The sequence below is a fragment of the Fistularia commersonii genome, chromosome 10, assembly GCF_037954325.1.
Source record: "Fistularia commersonii isolate RoL2024-O1a breed Wild chromosome 10, RoL_Fcom_v1.0, whole genome shotgun sequence".
Classification (NCBI taxonomy): Eukaryota; Metazoa; Chordata; class Actinopteri; order Syngnathiformes; family Fistulariidae; genus Fistularia; species Fistularia commersonii.
In genome coordinates, this window is record NC_141293.1 from 17,812,973 (window position 1) to 17,832,255 (window position 19,283).

At 42.6% G+C, this 19,283-nt stretch overlaps 1 protein-coding gene across 2 annotated transcripts; it reads left to right on the forward strand.

Moving 5' to 3' along the window:
- The first annotated feature begins 10 nt into the window (after positions 1-10).
- Positions 11-19,077, forward strand: atxn2l (ataxin 2-like). 2 transcript variants are annotated; one of them, XM_086154128.1, is made up of 23 exons: positions 11-124; positions 507-564; positions 3,408-3,464; positions 3,545-3,616; positions 3,692-3,878; positions 4,720-4,838; positions 5,086-5,177; positions 5,794-6,000; positions 6,605-6,906; positions 7,254-7,337; positions 7,450-7,596; positions 9,616-9,693; positions 9,860-9,921; positions 12,822-13,102; positions 14,198-14,264; positions 14,350-14,511; positions 14,584-14,647; positions 15,806-15,972; positions 16,125-16,251; positions 16,387-16,490; positions 16,978-17,157; positions 17,956-18,121; positions 18,762-19,077. In XM_086154128.1, exons 1-23 carry the CDS (start codon positions 48-50, stop codon positions 18,818-18,820), a joined length of 2,919 nt encoding a protein of 972 aa, XP_086010254.1. In that variant the 5' UTR covers positions 11-47; the 3' UTR covers positions 18,821-19,077. The 2 variants fall into 2 exon arrangements, with proteins under 2 accessions (XP_086010254.1, XP_086010255.1); XM_086154129.1 differs by having other exon boundaries at positions 57-124; positions 5,907-6,000.
- Positions 19,078-19,283: the final 206 nt, after the last annotated feature.

A 19,283-nucleotide genomic window follows, 5' to 3' on the forward strand; every position in this document is an offset into this window, starting at 1 on the left:
CAAACACACCCGGCGCGGGTTTTGTTGTTGTTTTTCAGCGGCGTTTCATGTTCGGCCTGTCAAACCGTGTGACTTCAGACTGGGACGACGAAGCCGGGATAACAGGGATGCTAATGACTAAAAAGTAATATTTCCAACCGAAGACTTGCTCACCTGTTAGTTTCTAATGTACTGCCAATATTATCTCTAACGGTTCGTTTGTGTCTCTATCGGTTCGTTTGCTACTAATTCGACGTCTAGGCTAACGTGCTAGCTTACTGAGCTAGCTTTCTTTTTAATACCACTCCGAATGTAGCACCCTTGACCTTATCTACTTCAAGCAATTTAGATTAAAATAATTTTTATTATCATAATTAAATCATATCATGTCAGCCAGGAACCAAGCCGTCGTTCCTCTCATGTCCCGACTTGGGTTTTATTGTTCTCCCATGTTGTGAAGTATAATAATAATAAAAATGATGATAATAATAATAGTAATAATAATAATAATAATAAATCTCTTACAGGACGAGAACCACAATGAAACCACCGTCACAGACTCAGTCATCTTCTGTCAACAATTTAGTAAGTAGTGATTCGTCAATGTCAAGAAGCCGAGCCTTTTTTTAAAAAAAAAAAAATCCAACAAGCTAATGAATAATTCATGACAACGAGGTTTTTTTTGTTGCCTTGGCTTTTCCACCCTGAAATCAGTGTGTCTTGTACGTATTTCAAATATAAAAACGCCGCTTTATGACTAGAGTGTATCTTTAACCGTGCAGTTTTTCGGAGTATATTCGGTTAAACGCATCTCTTCCTTGCTGTTCACATTGGTAACTGGCTTCGGCGGAGCTGCAGGTTGTCCTGAAATGAACCGGCAGGGCCGGTGTGAATCACGGCCGGGCCCTGAGCTTCATGACAGGCCCCCCAACTCCAACCGGTTGGAATTAATTCATAACGCTGTGGAAAATCAAATTGAATGAAGAGGTTACTTCTTTTTAAAACGTGGAAAGCATTTCAGTTTGAGACATCTGACAAAGCATGACTGGTTTGAATTTTGAATAAATGGTTTTTAATGATATGCGGATTTTTGTCATTATTTAAGAGCTATATTTCATGGACTGTCTCGTACCTTTTGTCCGTTCTCTTGTAATTCTATGTTTGAAAGAAGATGAGAAAATGTGGTATGCATTTTTAAGAGCTCTGTTTGTAGTTTTCAAAGCATATGATTGGCAAAAGGATAAGCTTAAAGCGGTAGAGGTTTTCTGACATAAGAAGATATTACAATGAATGTAATATTGGCTTATTGACTGGCAATATTGGAAAATGATTGGAATTCAATCATAGAATGTCCCTAAAATTTCTTTCTAGTTTATCTTTATGTTGATTCTGGGAGAGCGTTTTATTTTCTTAGCTTTTCCTCAGGGTTTTGTGAAAAACAATTATAATTAATTATTGTAAATAATTAAAAAATGAAGTAAATATGCAAAAAAAGTCAAGAAGGAGTTCAACGGAAATATTTACTATAGCACCAGATACAACTACAATATTATATGCCAGGAAAGCATCTCAGCTTATTTGAAATAAGTTATTTTAGGTCAGATCAGTAATGCCGTATCTGTGTTTGTGTGTTAAGAGCTTGTGTGATTACCAATGACCATTCATTCATCTATTTTCTGACGCCTATCCGGGGTCGGGTTGTAGGGCAGCAACCTAAGCAGAGGGGCCTACAAATCCCTCTCCTCGACTACATCATCCAGCTCTTCCAGGAGAATCCTGAGATGCCTCTAGACCATCTGAGTGACATTATCCCTCTTGCATGTCCTGGTTTTTCCCTGGGGCCTCCTTTCAGTAGTATGTGCCCACAACACTTCACCAGTGAGGCTGCCAGGGGGCTTTTTGTCCAGAGCCACCTCTTCTGATTCCATGTGATGCAGAGGAGCTGCAGCTCTACTCCGAGCCCCTCCCAGATGACTGAGCTTCTCAATCTATCTTTGAGGGAGAGCCGGCACACCCCTTGGAGGAAACTCATTTCGATCCCTTGTATCTATGATCTTGCTTTTCAGTCACCACCCGTCGGTTGTGACCTTAAATGAGAGTGAGAATGTAGATTGACTGGTAAATGGAGAGTTTCACTTTTCGAATGCAGAGCCCACTTCTCTGCTGAAGCTGCAGCAGTCGGCATGTCAATCTCCCAGTCCATTCTTTCCTCAGTAGTGAACAAGACCCTAATATACTTGAACTCCTACACTTGGGGTAATAAACCAAAAGGTTCCCCTGGAAGAGGGAAGTTTCTAGAACCGATTTAAGCTGGACAGTTCTTTGAACTGAGTTATTAAAACTTTTCTGTTTGAAGGCGACTAATGAAGACATGGCCCGCTCTTACTCAATGTCTCTGGCATCCTTCTCTGCATTGGGGCCAACTAACTACCAGGTGGTGATCAGCTGGCAGCTCCGCCCCTCTCTTTACCCAAGTGTCCAATATATGCGGCTGCAAGTCTGATGAGATGACCACAAAGCGGATCATCGAACATGCGGATCATGTCCCAGTGCCAAGTGCACGTATGGACATATGGTTCCCAGAGTCAGCTCCCGCATCTGACGATCAGACCGCCAAGGTCAACTGTTTTCGGCCTGCTTTTGGCTTAATTCGCACCTGGCCCCCTTGGCCCTTCCTTGTGGGACCCATGTCGTAATTTCAGGCTGTATCCATCCTAGCTCTATGGTTCTGGATGTGGCCACCAGGTGCTTTAAGCGCCGCCCCCTGTGCATGAAAGGTACCCTGGTCAACCATGTCTGGGTGGGAGAAACAAGAGTGATTGGTTATTTGTCATAGGGGTGCATCTGAACTGCATTTTGTCCGGTCCCTCATTTGCCTTGGGTGACCCTACTGGGGGGGTAGAGCTAAAAACTTTGCTCCAGAGTTCATTTGAATATGCAAACCCCTCCACCAGGATAAGGTGGCTGCTCAAGGTGGGGCTAATTGTCAAGGAACTTGCAAAATTGGAAAAAAAAAAAATTACATTTCCACATTGTCATTTCTTTTTTTTTCAATAATTCAATGAAAATTTGTTGAAAACATGAAAGTGATTGGGAAAAACTTCTAGAAATTGAGAAAGAAAATGATCAAATATTCACAAGTTTTTTTTCAGGAAAGCACAAAACAGACAAATGGACCAACGTGAATCCCTAAATTTCAAGGAGTTGAATTAAAAGAGTGTAAAAGGTGTTATTGAGTATTTTTCAGTAGGTTAAAGTTACTTGGATTGAGAAGACACTTTCAGACAAAAGAAATTTTTTTCCCCAAACTGTCACAAGTTTTTTCTATCTCCAAACAAGTCATTAATGTATCAGAACAGTGAGCCTAAAACTGTATCTTGAATTGAAACCTAGCACATTAAGCCACTTTGTTTCATATCTCCCTGCAGATATTTGAGGGAGTCTACAACAATGCACGGATGCTTCATTTCCTAACAGCGGTTGTGGTGAGTTTTTCTTCACCTTTCATTCTCTGGACTGATTTATTTCATCGAGTCAGATCTCATCTTCCCTCTGACGCCTCCAGGGTTCCACCTGCAACGTGAGAGTGAAGAATGGCACGGTGTATGAGGGGATCTTCAAAACTCTGAGCTCACAGGTGACCTCGTCTTCACTTCGCATGTCTTGCTCGTCTTGTTCTCTCACTGATGTATTATAACTTTTATGACCATAGTGCGAGCTCGCTGTGGATGCTGTTCACAAGCGGTGTGACAGGGACGGCGGCGGGGGTGGAGACGAAGGAGGAGGAAGCCGGTCTTCACTGCCCAGGATAGAAGATATCACCGACACCATGATCTTCAGCACCGTGGACCTGGTGACCATGACCTGCCATGACGTCGATCTCAACTTTGCTGTCAGAGGTAGGACTTACTGTACATACACATTGCCTTACAGACACACAACATAATACTTGTGATTAAACCTTTACCAGAATCTTGGAATCGTCTATTTTGGTCAATAGACTTTGCAGATTTTCGGAAAAATGTATTCTTTCATTCTATCTATTTTAATACCTCATATTTCTCTGTTGGTACTTATCCTCAAATCAGAAGTTATTACCTATTGGCGTGATCCATTCAGTTGAGAAAAAAAAAACATTTTTCCTGTATTTACACTCATAATTCTGATCATTTGAAGCTTGAGATCATTATTTTTCCTTTTAATAACCACCAGCTGTTACACAAACATGTGAGGTCATTAAAAAAATAGTAAAACCATTCTTACCATTCTGCATACATGACAACAAGAACAAGAAGTAAGTGTATGTATTGTATGTGTATGGAATGTATGTGTGTGTTTATAATTATTGGTTAATTACACAATTCAAGGCTTATTGTGCAGCAGCTGGAAATTGGTTGTAATCTTGAATGTAATGTTAATTAACTGTCTCTGGTTGTAGATGAAAGTCAAGAGGAATCGCCCTTTTCAAATAGGGTATTCAATTGCTGGAAGGTGAAAAAAGCTAGAGCCATTAAGCTAAATTAATAAATGCTAAGGGTAAGTCCCTTAGGACTGGGGAGGTAACCCTTGAAATCCACTGAAATCCAGCTAAGATTGATTCTCTTGTTCAGGTGATTTTCGTTCCGTCCCCTAAAGAACAGCAGTCAAATAATGGAGTGATAGAAATGATAGAAACTTTTTTGTCAAACAGACCGTGGTGTGTGTGTGTGTGTGTGTGCGTGTGCGTGTGCGTGGTTGCAGACACGTTCACAGATGCTGCCATCAGTTCATCATGGGTCAATGGGGAGCATAAGGAGAAGGTTCTGCAGAGGTGGGAAGGAGAAGGCAATGGAGAAAACTATGACCTGGAGACAGACAATGTAAGGATACACACACACACACACACACACGCGCATGCACACACAAACTTGCTGTGAATAAGTGGAATAGGGGAAATTTTCCATTCACATTATATTCAAAGTGATTAAATGAAGTGAAAGTTTTTTTTCAGTTTGAAGGATTGACCAACGCACCTGGCGGAGATTCATTTTATTCATATTGTGAATTATGAAGAAACTAATCGCCCGGTTAAGCTAAATTGTATGATCTCGTTTGTTTTATTTGCAGTCCAATGGTTGGGATGCCAATGAAATGTTCAAGTTTAACGAAGAGACTTACGGCATCAAGTCCACCTATGATTCCAGCCTCTCCATGTACACGTGAGTGGCATAAACCAGCAAGAGTCAAACAGAATTACAGGTTCAATAGTTTTCTATGTCATTTCCCTTTGAAGACATGGCAGATTCATTTTTTGATCGTGAAATATCAAATCAGTGTATGGTAGCTAATGTATGTGTGTGGAGGTTCTCAGTCATACAGGTCATGGTGAATTCTTGTTTTGGCAACTAGACTTGAATTTCTTCACTTGAAGACGTTTCACCCCTCATCCGAGAGGCCTCTCCTGTTCTAATGACCCAAAAATCTGGCAGTCATATCGGGAAACTCCCAACAGGTCATTAGAACTTAAGAAGCCTCTCGGTTGAGGGGCGAAACATCTTCAAGTGAAGAAATTCAAGTCCAGTCGCCACAACAAGAAGATTTCGACAAGAAGTAGCTTATGTACATTCCCAGCAGACAGCTTGTGGGCTTGACCTCAGTGTCTGGATGTCTAATGCAACCATCTGATACAGTATGCTTGATATATTGTTACTTTTAAGCCATACTCTGGTTTCAACAAAACATCCGTCCAAATGGAGTCCAACATCAGTTTCTTGCTTTTATTCTGTAATACCAATGTGTGTCTATCTCAATTTGTTTTGATGTTTAAACACCCAGCGTGCCGTTGGAGAAAGGGAATTCAGATGTGTACCGGCAGCGGGAGCTCCGGGCGGCCCGATTAGCCAGCGAGATTGAGAGCAGCGTGCATTATCAGAGGCGTGTTTCTTTAGAAAATGAGGACGGCAGAAGTGAGGAGGAGCAATTCAGTGCCGTGATGCGAGAACGCGAGGAGCACGGCAGTCCCAAATTCCCCTCGGCCTGCAGGTACTATCTTTCACACACACAATGTGTGCATAAAACAATCACAGATTAAAGTTGATAAATGCATTACCCAGTAACGGTGTCTATTTTTTGCTCAATAATGCAAATTTCAGATATATTTTAACTGCTTGATATACATGTCATATTACATAAGTTCAGATATAGAATCAAGCTCAAATCATTGTCATGTCATTGTAAGCTAAAAAATATCACGTTGTTGTGTTTTAAGATAAGATAAGATAAGAACAACTTTATTTATCCCGTAGGACATTGTTGTGCTAGAGTTTCAAGTAAAACAAAACAATAATAGATAATAGTAGGAAGGAGGGAGAATAAGAAATACAGTAAAATATAAAGTGTCAAAGTTAAGGCTATCAAGTGTTTTATGGTCTTAAAAAGTACAAAGATTTGAATATTCCCTTCGGCTGATGGAAGAGGAATTAAAAAGTCTGATAGCCTCAGGTAGGAAAGACCTCCTGTGGCGTTCAGTGGAGCTCCTTGGTGGTATCAATCTACGACTGATCCTTTTTGAATCAGAACTTACCTGACAAACTTCAGCCACAGACTTTCCTCTCCGTCTGAAAACTCTTCCCTCTCCTGTATCCAGGGAAGGCAAATATATCCTCCACCCTCAGCGGGCCAGAGAGATCGGCCTGTCAGCCAACAGGCCCGGACCGCTCGGTCGAGCGGCCGGACCATCCTCCTCCAGACACCTTCCTTCTGGCCCATCTTCCCCAAAACCGGTCTCGGAAAGAAACAGCCAGATGTCTGTCAGGAGTGCCTACTCACCCCAACAGTCACAGGGCAGTCCGCCTTACACCTGCAGCCCTGCCGTTGCCAATCACACACTCCCTCACTCCCTCTCACACCCACAGGCTTTGGCTGACACTCACTCGACTGTCAATGGAGGTGAGGAACTGGCCAAACAGAGTAGATTTAACGACATGGATGTTTTATTCGCTTTAAACGATGAATGAAAATCACTCATTGTGTTACTTGTGATCGGTTGTTCGGCCGCACCGTTTGTCTCTGGTTGGTTGTTGGATCACATCTTCCTTTACTCTGAATAGTTGTGTGGCTAGATGGCTGTGTCCACTGTGGTGTTTGGTTTGTTCACCTTGACTGGAAATCTATTATAATCTGACCACACCTTCACAATTTTAGCTGACAATTCCACACTGAGATCTATAGATCATTTCTTGCCAATAGGCTGGAAGGAATATGCAAATTACAGCCTATGTTTGTATGTGTCTCAGTTGCATCCAGAACCTCCCCAAAATCCCAGAGAGTCCAAAGCAACAGATCCCCGCGGACCCCAAACTCCCATTCCTCCCCCGCAGGTAGGGACAACACACATATAAAATACACAGATTCAGTGATGCAGTTGCTTTTCAGTTTTAATTTTAATTTCAATCTCTTTGTATGTGTGTTTTGAACACCCTCTTTCCTCAGTCTTTCGTCCACCGAAGACAGACATCCCTCCCCAGGACGTACTCCTCTCTGGAAGTTCATTTGCAGACTCCTCCACTTCCAGCGTCCTCACAGCGACCGCCACCACCGCCAAACCCTCCGGCCCCACACCCCTCTTCTCTGTCGATGGTGAGGAAGACGAGCATTGACATAGTGTGTGTGTGTGTTTCCGTTATTTCCTCGGTGGTTGTTAAAAGCTGGAACAAATCAAGACTGAGATGGATGGTACAAAGATTACAATTCCTGATTATTTGTAAGCATTTTTTTATTTTATTTTATTTGAAGCCAATTTTCTGTGAATTTCTCAATCTTTATTGTTTTTTTTTAACTCTTGAGTCAATGGTTTCATGTTTTCTGTCAATTTTTTTAGATGTCCTATAAAAAAAAATATGTTTTTTTTGACTCATCTATTTGTAGAATTTTAGGGAGAAATTGCAGAATGTTAAAAAATCTCCCCTGCTTATTCTTGAATAAGATTTTAGGTCATTTTCTGGGCAAGCTTCATGTATTTTGGTGATTATCAAGGTAATCACTGTATCTTTTACATGGAGGGATTTCGATTTGTCTTCTTAGTATTTTGTGGATAATTCCTTGATACTAATGCTATGGAAATTTCAACACAGTTTGTTAGTTTTCCCTTAATCCTGAACAACTTTTTGCCAAATCTCATCTAATATGACAAGGAAAAGCCCCTTTCAAGTCATTTCATTGTAATAACAGGCAATCTTGAGCGACTTTGTAGGTTTTTCTTTTTTGCAAAGCTGAAATTGATCTTCTGTTATTTTTTCTGTAAATGTAAACATTTGTTTTCAGGTAATTGAAATAAAATTCAGTCTTTATGGATAGCATTGAGAGTCCATGATACACCAGTCATGCCGAACATCAAATCCACACCTATGTTCCTATCCTTAACTTGCATGCAGGACTTGCTGATAAGATGCCGCAGAATGGCCGAGTGAATGAGGGCATCTTTCAGGTAGATCTTCCAATATTTTTTCTATCCTGGAAGAATATGCGGGAGCTTTGGCACATCTTGTTACCTCCTCGTGCTTTCTTACATGTTGTACATCTAGTCTACACCCAGCCTTTTCAAGGTTGGCGTGTTCTCCACAAGGCCGAGGCCAGTCCTCCTGCACATCTCTTATTATATCATTGAAAAATGCTGTTGCACACCAAAAGCTTGACTGAGAGGAAGTGCTGTTGATGTTTATCTGATGATTTTCCAGCACCTCAGACAGATATTGTAATTCCTAGTAATTGGACCAGGTATATCTGTATTTATATATATTCATTTATTTAATCAACCCTACGACATTTTATGAATTTTTCGGGGACCAGGAGCCGATCCATGTGAGGGAACCCCTGTCCAAATTTGTTATCGTCCACTCCTTTTGCCATTTCCTGTCCAGGTTTTCAGGTCATCTACGTGTCAGCTGTCTTTTCTAGATGTCAACTTTAAGAATGTTGAAGTCTTTGTTTCTTTGTTTTCCTCCTCTGCGGCCACCACTTCAGCTGCTTCTTTTCACTGTTTTTCTTCCTACTGGGCTTGCTTCGGATATCTTTTCCATCTTTCTCCTCCGCTCCATATTTTTTTCACTCCTGAGCTGTAAATAATTTCCCACATTCTCATTAATCTCCCGAAGGCTGCGTCTGATTGCGATGCTGTTCCAGGATTTGGCCGCTTCCAACAGCAGCAGTTGACTGATGTGACTCATTAGGATATAATATCAATGCTTCTGATGGATTTTGTCTGATGCACGTGTCCTGTCACATCTGCTGTTGCTTCAGGTGATGAAACACCCTGCTGCTATCGTTCATGTCCCAGTTGCCTACAGTTGTTTGCTGAAATGTCACGTTGTGCGTTTTCTCTTGCTCACCGTGGTGCTTTCTATTCAAGGTTGGCTCCAAAGCAGCACCTCTCTGCAGTTTTCTGCTTCCGCGACTAACTAGCCTGCGGAAACCTCGATGGACTGTGTTCACTGACGAGAGCTTTCATTCCGAGTCAATTTTATATTATTTTGAAATTGTTGTAACGTATTACATGCCTACTGTAGGTGTTACCGGTTGAGAGCCGATGCTCTCTTATGGATCACGCTGTGAAAAGAAAAAAAAAAAAATGAATGCCAATTGTCTTGTGGTTGTCTGCAGTGAATGAAATCCTCAACACGGCTGTGAAGGAGCGGACTGAGTGTCTGTCTGGTCTCCAGGAAGGAAAAAACTCCAAAGGTAAATGTTTTTCCTATTACCATTACGTTATTTAATTTCTGTTTTTTTGTTGTTTTTTTTTTCACCAACCATCCCCTGCAGACTCACCCTTTTTGTTATGATTTACTAAAAACTACGATGTTAGAACAATGATGAAACTGATGTGTGTGTTCCCTTGTCCTCCCAGGTCCGACAGCCCAGCAAAGATCCCAGCTGGAGGAGCTCCGCAAGTTCGGCAAAGAGTTCAGAGTAAGAATACTGTGAAACATGTCTGGAAGTTCTCAGTCATCCTGGTCATGATGGATTCTTGTCGAAATCTTTTTGTCTTGGCAACTGGAGAGGCTTGTTGAGCCGCATTTTGTAATAACAGTGCATTTTGTAATAAACGTCCAAAATGTAATAACTTTTTCATTTCTTTTTGTAATGAAGCCGCATTTTGTAATAAACTGCCCCAACGCATTTTGTAATAAATTTTGCCGCATTTTGTAATAAGTCATTACATATTGAGAAGATTATGACAAAATGCACTTGCAACTTTATTATTTTCTAGGAAATGTAATAACATAGTGCATTATGTAATAACAATTCTAAAGCACAAGTTTGTTAATTGTATCTTATTTTACTTAAAAGTATTTGTAAAAGCTAGGCCTATTATTAGTATCACTGTATTAGCCTAGTAGCAGTACTTGGCAATTACTATCAGTACAATATTCAAAGGTTGCATTAACAGAGAATATTCTTTAAATTCCATGTTATTACATTTCCTAGAGAATAAAAAAGTTGCAAGTGCATTTTGTAATAATCTTCTCAAAATGTAATAACTTATTACATAATGTGGCAAAATTTATTACAAAATGCTTTGGGGCAGTTTATTACAAAATGCGGCAGTTTATTACAAAATGAAATGAAAAAGTTATTACAATTTGGACGTTTATTACAAAATGCACCGTTATTACAAAATGCGGCTCAACAGGCTTCTTCAGTTCTAATGACCTGTGAGGAGTTTCCAAATATAAGTGCCGGGGTTTTGGGCGGGTCTAGATTATGGTGGCTTGTTATGTAAATGTAGAGTTGATTGGCAGAAACTCGGTCTAAGAGGGTTGTGATGCTAATGGAGGTGTTGTTCGTTGGGACAAAAGAGCAACTTTTGTGGGATTATCTTGATTGGAATTCCAGGTAATCCCCCAAAGGTTGCTCTTTTAAAGGGAAGAAATTCAAGATTTTGACAAGAATACTGTGAAACTGCAGTCCAAATGAAGGGTTATTAAACTTTTAAGGTTCTAAGAACTAAAACATAGACAGTATCATTAAGTAGTGGACACATCGACAGTAAATCTTCCACTCGCATGTTGAGGCGAACACACATAGGCCTATAATGATGTGAAGTGTTTGAATTTCTTTGACATTTTCAATGTTTTGCAAAAATATAATTTTTGAATACATTATAGAGGAATTTCTGTAGTTTTGTGATTTTTAAAGTTTGCAAAAAATAACTATTTCTATTTATTTCTAACTGATCTTTATTCTGTTTATTAAAGGAACTTTCACACTAAAGGGAAATATGTAGATGCAAAAAAACAACCCCAAAAACCAACCCAACATTCTAATCCATAAATTATTTCGTAATGGAACAGTGGATATGCAAGTGGTGCATAAGAGTTCTAACCCAGGGGTCGGAAACCCCAAACACCCAAAGAGCCATTTAGACCCGCTTTCCTCGGAAAAGAAAACACCGGGAGCCACAATTACTTTTTGATGTCTAAAATAAAGGTACCACTGTATATATTGCTTTTTATTACCTTTACACTTTGTGAATTTCTAATGCAACACACTACACACTTGTTTATACAAAGTATTACGGAGAAAATTATATTTTATTTATGTAATGAACCCATTTTGAGCTTTGCGTGTAGCGGACGCTCGACCTGAATTTAAAAAAAAAATCGGGAAAAAAAATCACTGTCAGTAAACAATAAAAAATAAATGTTTGCAAAATATCTTCATAAATATTTATTTTACCTGGTTTATGGGACTTCTGCTCCTGAACTTCTGCGCACAGCATCTGCAAATTGGGACTTTACCGGGTGGCGGGTTTACCGGCTTCTACGAGTGTGACGTTATTTTGAGCAGCAGAAAATAATAAATATAATTTTATTTAATAATTCAAGATCACAATAATCTTCCAACTTAAAACTAAAAGTAAAAAAAAGGAATTAACACAAATGAAATACACTTCCATTAAATATTTATAATTTATTTTACTAAGACACTCGGACCCGCAGTGTAAAGATGAAAGAGCCGCGGGTTGCCGACCCCTGGCCTAACCAGTCTACCTTTGCTTTGTGGACTCGGCGAGGGCATTTGGCTGTGTCCCTCAGGGATTCCTGTTCTGGGTGTCTAGTCTACCGGGCCCTCTGGTAACGGGTCGTTGGGGTCCTGTAAAACTGGCGTCAGAGCCTGGTCCTCATTGCCGGCAGTAAGTTTCCATTGACGGCTGGATTCTTCCTAGTCTGCCTCTTGTAACTGATTCTGTTTATAATCTTTATGGACAAAGATTGGAGGTGCAGCCGGCGGCTAGGAGGCATCTGGTTGGCTTGCCTCAGGATTGGTTCTCTCCTTTTGGAGATGATGGAGTCTGATAAGCTCCATCTGACCCTGACCACTCGCGGCTGGGATGAAAACCAGCACTTCCAAGTTCCCTCCCCGGTTCGGGGATGAGATCCAGCCCGAAGTTCGGCCCAAGCTCATGTATCTTTGGATCTTATTCAGTAGTGAGGGAAGAATGGAGCAGGAGATTGATGGGCCGATCACCGCGGTGTCAGCAGTGATGCGGACTTTGCATTGGTTTTTCATGGTAATGAAAGAGGTGAGCTGAAAGAACGGCTGCTCCTCTGCATCAAGGGGAGCCAGATGAGGTGGCTCAAGCATCCAGAAGGCATTTGGTGAGGTCTTCTGGAGTCCTTCCTGGCATGTCCCACCCTGGGGGGACCCTGGAGTAGACCCAGGGCACACTCGAGGGTCTACGCCATGGCTGGCCTGGGAACTCCTCAGGATTCTCCTGGAAGAGCTGATTGTAGTAACCAGAGCTTGGGAAGTCAAGGTCTCTCTGCTCACGCTGCTGCCCAATCAGTTCCTCTTTGTTTCCCCAGCTGCAGTCCAGTTCCTCTCCCTCAGTGAGCCCATCCACGGCCGAACCTCCTCCTCAGCCTACCGATGCCTCAAAACCTAAACCTGCCCACTTTAAGGAATCGCAGGACAACACAGAACCCACAACTCCCTCTTCTCCCACCACCTCTGCAACACCCCCTGCCGGATGTGGCCCCCAGCCCTCTGCAAAAGAGGGGCCCCAGGACAGAACGTCACAGCTAAACGACGAGGAACCCGGTTCAGACTGCGCCAATGGAGCTAAAACTGCATCCGGAGCCGTAGCGTGAGTGAAAATCATTTCTGCTGAGTCATGATATATCTTCCAGGCCGACTGCTGGATTCTATGGGAACGAAACCCCGGGATTAGGACTCCTCACTGGGTTTACTGTATTGTTGCACCAAGAGCCTCGAAAGTATCCATCTGCTTCCCATTTAAGTGCAAATCAAATCCCACATCTTTTGAAAACAAGTGTGTTTCTTAGATGATTCCAGACTGCCACAACTTCCCGACACAATTCCAACATTGAAAATATTGTAGATTTATGTCTGTGAAGGTTCTCAGTCTGCCGTGTCTATGGTTGTCAAATGTTATTGTGGCTACTGGATTTTTTTCTCTGTGAAGACATTTTAAACTCTCATCTGAGAAGCCCATTCGGTTCTAACTGACTTTTGGACTTTCTGATATTTGATGTTTGGGGCTAGACTTGGACGTCGATCAAAGAGTTCCTTATGTTGATGGTTGATGTTGTGTAGCAATTGGGTTTAACAGGGTTGTTACATTTACATGTGGGTCATTAAGTGTGTCACATTTGGAGGAAAAAGACAAGAACTCTGGGGACTCACCTGAGCCGCAATCTGAAAAGGTCAACGTAATGCTAATGTGTAGATTGTTGAAAAGAAAAGGTCGATTAGTTTACTTAGGCCGAGGCTCGGGCCGGAGTCACCGGGGCCTGGTTTGGGTTCTTAACCTCTCCAGGTTAGTTGCAGGGCGCAGATAGATCCGTGTGTGCCGATCTGTCGGGTGCCGGAATCATCCCAAGTCGACGATTTGCGTACTATTTTCCTACATCATTTATGCAATAAGATGGGGTTATCACACTGTAAACAAACTGTACCTGCTTTAGTCCGACGTCGGCACCTACTCGCTGATATGGATCGCGGAACAAGGCATTGAAGTTAAAAATCGCTCAAGATTGCGGCACGTCGTCAACCCATTAAGACAATAGTCACTTCTTTTCTACAACAATGAAGTTTGATCAACCATTCAGTGATAACTAAAGAAGTTGGTGATGAATTCAAATTGGCAACTTATTGATAATTGTTGCAAGTCTCTTTCCAACCTTTAAAGGAAGGCTTTCTATTTTTTCCTGTCTTAAAGGCAAGTAAGATCTACATTAAACCCCAATGCGAAGGAGTTTCTGCCTGTCAAAGGAAATGCAGTGCAGGTTAGACACACACACACACACACACATGCACAGAACTCACAGTCGGATTTTCCGTGACATATTTCTTCCTTTCCTCTTCGGGCAGAAGCCACCGTCAACTCCCACCCCACCTCGACCCACGCTGCCCAGCCCCTCGGTGGTGTTGCCCGCCCCTGGACAGCCGGGCGGCGGGGCCGTCTACAGCAGCCCGCCAGGACACTACTTATCATACGTGTCCACCATCCCCATCCCAGGACACTCTATTCAGGTTTGTACTTCCCGGCAGAACATATGCTTTCGGTGGCATGACGGCGAGGGTGACGCTTGTGTTCCTCTGAAGGCCCCTCAGATGTACCAGTATGCGGTGTCAGCTGTCAGCCAGGGCAAATATCATCGAGCAAAAGGTAACCCTTCCAATAATCTACGGTTTAAATGATCAATCAGTGGGCTGCTTTGACCTCCTGATCTGTGCTTTCTGTATGAGCGATCTATATTTTTATATACCGTATTTTCTGGACTATAGAGTGCACCTGTAAATAATCTGCATCCGCTCTATTAAAAAAAAATATACTGCTCCAAAAAATAAAGGGAACACTTGAACAACACAATGTAACTCCAAGTCAATCACACTTGTGTAAAATCATAGTGTCCACTCAGGAAGCAACACAGATTCATTTTGACTTGTTTTAAGGACATTACATCAAAGTTGGATCAGCCTGGAGTTTGTTTTTACACTTTAATTTTGAGTGTGATTCCTAATCCAGACCTCCATGGGTTGATACAATTGATTTCCATTGATCATTTTGGTGTGATTTTGTTGTCAGCACATTTAACTGTGTAAAGAGGAAAGTATTTCAAAAGAATATTTCATTCATTTAGATCTAGGATGTGTTTTTTAAGTGTTCCCTTTATTTTTTTGAGCAGTGTATATACAAGTCGCACCAGGCTATAAGCCGCAGATATCTATGTTGAAAAGAAATGTCCTCCAGGACATTTTCAAGTTCAGGCCACCTGCTTTTATGTCCTCTGAAAGCTTTTTTCGACTTTTGGCATCGCATGAGCTCCTCCCGCTGCCGCCTCCAACGTCTTAGCATAGATTCATTGACGCTAAGCTTGCGTTTCCTTCGTGCTTCTTCTTGTGGTTTCCATGATGAAGGAGCGAGGATTTGAAAATAAGTACCAGTTAGTCATTTTTCGTGCGTGTTCCATCTGCTTTTTATCTCCTCTTTCTGCTATTCTTCTTTGCATTGATTTGTTCGTCTTATCTTATTTTGGATTCTACTTCCGCCCCCTAGCGATGGAAGAAAAATCCATAGAATAGCCGCACTAGTCGAGGCTTATAGTCCAGAAAATACGGTATATTATTTTCACGTTTATTCCATTTACCTTGGGATGTGACCGTCCCGATAGGTCAGTGCAATTCAGGGCTCGCGACTCACAATATCCCAGGATCTCAGAAACACAATTTATTTTTTTCAATGTCAGTCAGTTTACAAACATATCTTTTCTCCCTAAAATCCCAGTACAAAATTCGAGGCGTCGTTTGCACCCATATTTTTCAGTCCCCGTCGTCGGAACTCGCCCGGAACCCCACTCATCCCCCGCCTCCCCGATGATCTCGGCCTCAGCGTCGTCCGCAGGCCCTCCTCTGGTGGCCTCGCCCTTCCCACACTCGTACTTGCAGTACAGCCAGGTGATCCAGGCCGTTCCCCCCCACTACCACGGACAGGTAAGAGAAGCAGAGACGAGACCAAATGATCATAAAATCATTTAAACGGATGAATGAAAACATGCACGAAGGATACTTGCTGCATCGAGAAACGGCGGAATCGAGGATCGTCATCTTCACGTTTGTTATTTCTTGTGCGTTTGCTGTTTTAGCCGGTGTACTCCATGCTGCAGGGAGGCGCCAGGATGCTGACGTCCGCCGCTCCTCCCCAGCCGATCGGACCTCACGGGCCCCCGTACCAGGCGGAGGGCCCGCCCGGGCCCCAACAGGGCATCTTCAGTGAGTAGCGAGTAGTTTGGTTGTCATTTTAACGACGTAATCATTTTTGACTTTTTCATTTTTAGCTGCAGAAATATGTCTTAAATTGCGTTGTGCTCGATAAAATAATCGTTTGCCTTGTTTTGCTCCTCTCAGCCCCCCAGTCCTTCGCTCACTCTTCGGGGCCGCTCCACCCACCCCAGCCCTCCGGTACTCCCACCGGGAGCCAGCATGCTGCTCCTGCTGCAGGGCCCGGCCAGGTGAGACACCTGCCGGTGCTTCCCTCGCTCTCACTGGAGCATCAGATCAAGATCTGCGCCCAAATCAGTGGCGGATTTCCTATTTGATTTAACCCTCATATTATGTTAAGGGTCAATTTGACCCATTTCACCCATTGACCCAATGGGTCAATTTGACCCTTAACATAATATGAGGGTTAAATACTCCAGAAACGTCATTATCTCTTTCGTATGGTTTGTGTTATTTACATATTTCTGCATTTTTTTTTCCATTTTTTTTAGCGTTCAAACACTTCCCCGTTGATTCTAATGGAATAGTCATTCCAGATATAAAATGCATGGTCAAGCAATGAAATGCTTACAACAGAAAAAGCCTTCGTTTATAAATCTGCTTTGTCAGTCGCCAGTAAAATACTTTTATTCGCATTTTGATTCTTATAAAAACGAGCGCGTTAAATCGAGCACTTATTATAATTCTAAAGATGACGGCTCATCTGTTATGTCACAGTCCAATCAGGGGGGACCTCAACCTTCTTCCATGTTCCACTCCGGGGGTCTGACGGCCCCGACGGCCCCGAGCCTGCCGCAGGGCCACGCCTCCCCCGGGGCCTCCTTCGCCATGCAGAGCTACAGCCTCTCCCCCCAGCAGCTGGCCCACAGCTTCCCCTCCATCGGACAACTCACACAGGTGATCCATGACTTCATTCTGGGCCCTTCACCGCCGTTTATAGCTGGAACCGTCGTATTGTTTTATTTTCACCGTTCATCTGCTCTTAAAGCAGGGGTCTCAGTCTCGCGGCCCTCGGAACAATATTTTGTGGCCCCCTGCCTGAAATTGAATCTTTGCGTTAGTGCGGCCCACGTGTTTTTTTCTCACATGCATCTTGGGGTTTCATGCAGAGGGTTTAAAAAAGCAAAAAAAAAAGGGAAAGGAAAAAAATGAAAAAGTAACTTTGCGATGCTTTTTTTGCTTCAAAATTTGAAGAAAAAAAAAAGATTTGGGGATGAAAAAACATCAGGTGACATTGTTAAAACAATCTTTTCTTTTCTTATTTCTATAAAAAAAATCACAAAACCAATAGCACAAAGAAATGGCAATATTAAAAAGATTGCTTTAACAACCAGAATAGTCAGAAATTGGCCTTGTAAGCATTATATCTTCTCTTATACATGCTAACAATCAATTTTCTAATAAATTCTAGTGGCAAATTTTCCCTTTTAACCCAACAATATTTTTATGGTGTTATTTCATCCATTTTTTTTTTAATATTCATTTTTAATATTAATCCCCCATGTATTTTTTTTAGAGGAACAGTCATTACATATGAAGATTTTTACCTCCTTTACACTAAAACAAAGGAAAAATTTGGACTTAATTTTACTTGTTCGTCCCCCCTGACGTCAAATTCAAGTCCCCGGACCAAAGTGACACAGTTTTACATCCCCGTCTTAAAGTATCTTCTGACGTCCGGTTTGTACCTCGCAGGCTCACGTCCAGACCGCCATGCCGGGACCTCACCACCCCGCAGGCCACGGCCCCCCGCCGGTCATGCTGCACTACGCTACTCCTCATCAGAGCAGCGGCGCCACCCCACAGCATGGCCCACCCCAGCAGGGGGCGGCCCAACACTTCTATATTGGACCCCCCCAAGGTGAAACACAAGATATTTTGATATCGAAAAGTCGAGCGAGATTTTATTTATACGGTGCCAAACCACGACACAGTTGTTTGGATGTCACTTTCCATGTAGAGCAGGGTGGGGACACATTTTAAATGACTTTGGGAGACCTAACGTTCCCCAAGAGACAGTGGAGGCAGTGACGAGGACAAATATCCCCAAGGGGATTCATAAAATATAAATTATTATAAGAGTGCGAGAGGCAGAAAGGGTGTGAGGGTTTGCAGGGACAGACGCAAAAGCGCCTCTTGCTACTAATACCAACAGCATGGACATTGTTGCATAGTAATAGCTTTAAAATTCATAAAAGAAATGACAATGGTGGACGTTTAAACATTTTAACACACTCCTAAAATGGGTATCATGTGAACCATCTCTTTCCCCTAAAAAAAGAAACACATTTCAACTGAAACCTCGAACCCCAGCTTAGTTTGAAAAACATGCTTATCGGAGTAGATTAGTTGGAAATTTATGTCGGTATGGAGCCCTTGGAATGGATCAGTCATAAAACACGCAATAACAAGTCCTGGTTCTGATTTTGACCGTCTGTCGATGGATTATTCTCGTACCTTTTCCTTTGGCCGATAACGCGGTGTTTGTTGTCGCGATCCAGCGGTGCAGCTGCAGACTCACCACGGCCAGCAGCTGCCCTTCCACCCCTCCGCAAACTGAGGCGCCCCGTCACCCCCCCCGGGCACAGACCGGATCCAGGAGCCAGGACTCCTCATCACATTCCCGCCCCAAGACGTTACACCGATTTTACCACCCGGTTGATTTTTAGACACGGCAGACGAAGGCGATTTCAACGAGTCTTTTTACTCCTGGACTCCAAGCTGGATTGAAGACAGACTGGACCGACGACAGAGGGAATTTTGTTCTTTTCGCGCTTCCCATCTTTGTCCTTTTACAAATAAAATGAATGAAAAAGACCCCGAACCCGAGGTTTTCTGCATGGATTGGTTGTCTGAATGGAGCCGGGTCACAGCGACAACACTTCCACAAATTCAGATGCTGGGTCTGATGTGTGTGTGTGTGTGTGTGTGTGTGTGTGTGTGTGTGTGTGTGTGTGTCGTCACACAACGCAACATGTTGCATTGGTGAGAGCCGGTTTTGACAATTACAACGTCTCATCATC

What these genes read in the sequence shown, in the direction of transcription:
- atxn2l (XM_086154128.1), top strand. Translation starts at nt 48, where the DNA reads ATGTTCGGCCTGTCAAACCGTGTGACTTCAGACTGGGACGACGAAGCC. An exon ending in ATGACCTGGAGACAGACAAT is followed by an intron (nt 4,839 to 5,085) that starts GTAAGGATACAC and finishes TTTTATTTGCAG; the next exon opens with TCCAATGGTTGGGATGCCAA. An exon ending in GGAAGGAAAAAACTCCAAAG is followed by an intron (nt 9,694 to 9,859) that starts GTAAATGTTTTT and finishes TTGTCCTCCCAG; the next exon opens with GTCCGACAGCCCAGCAAAGA.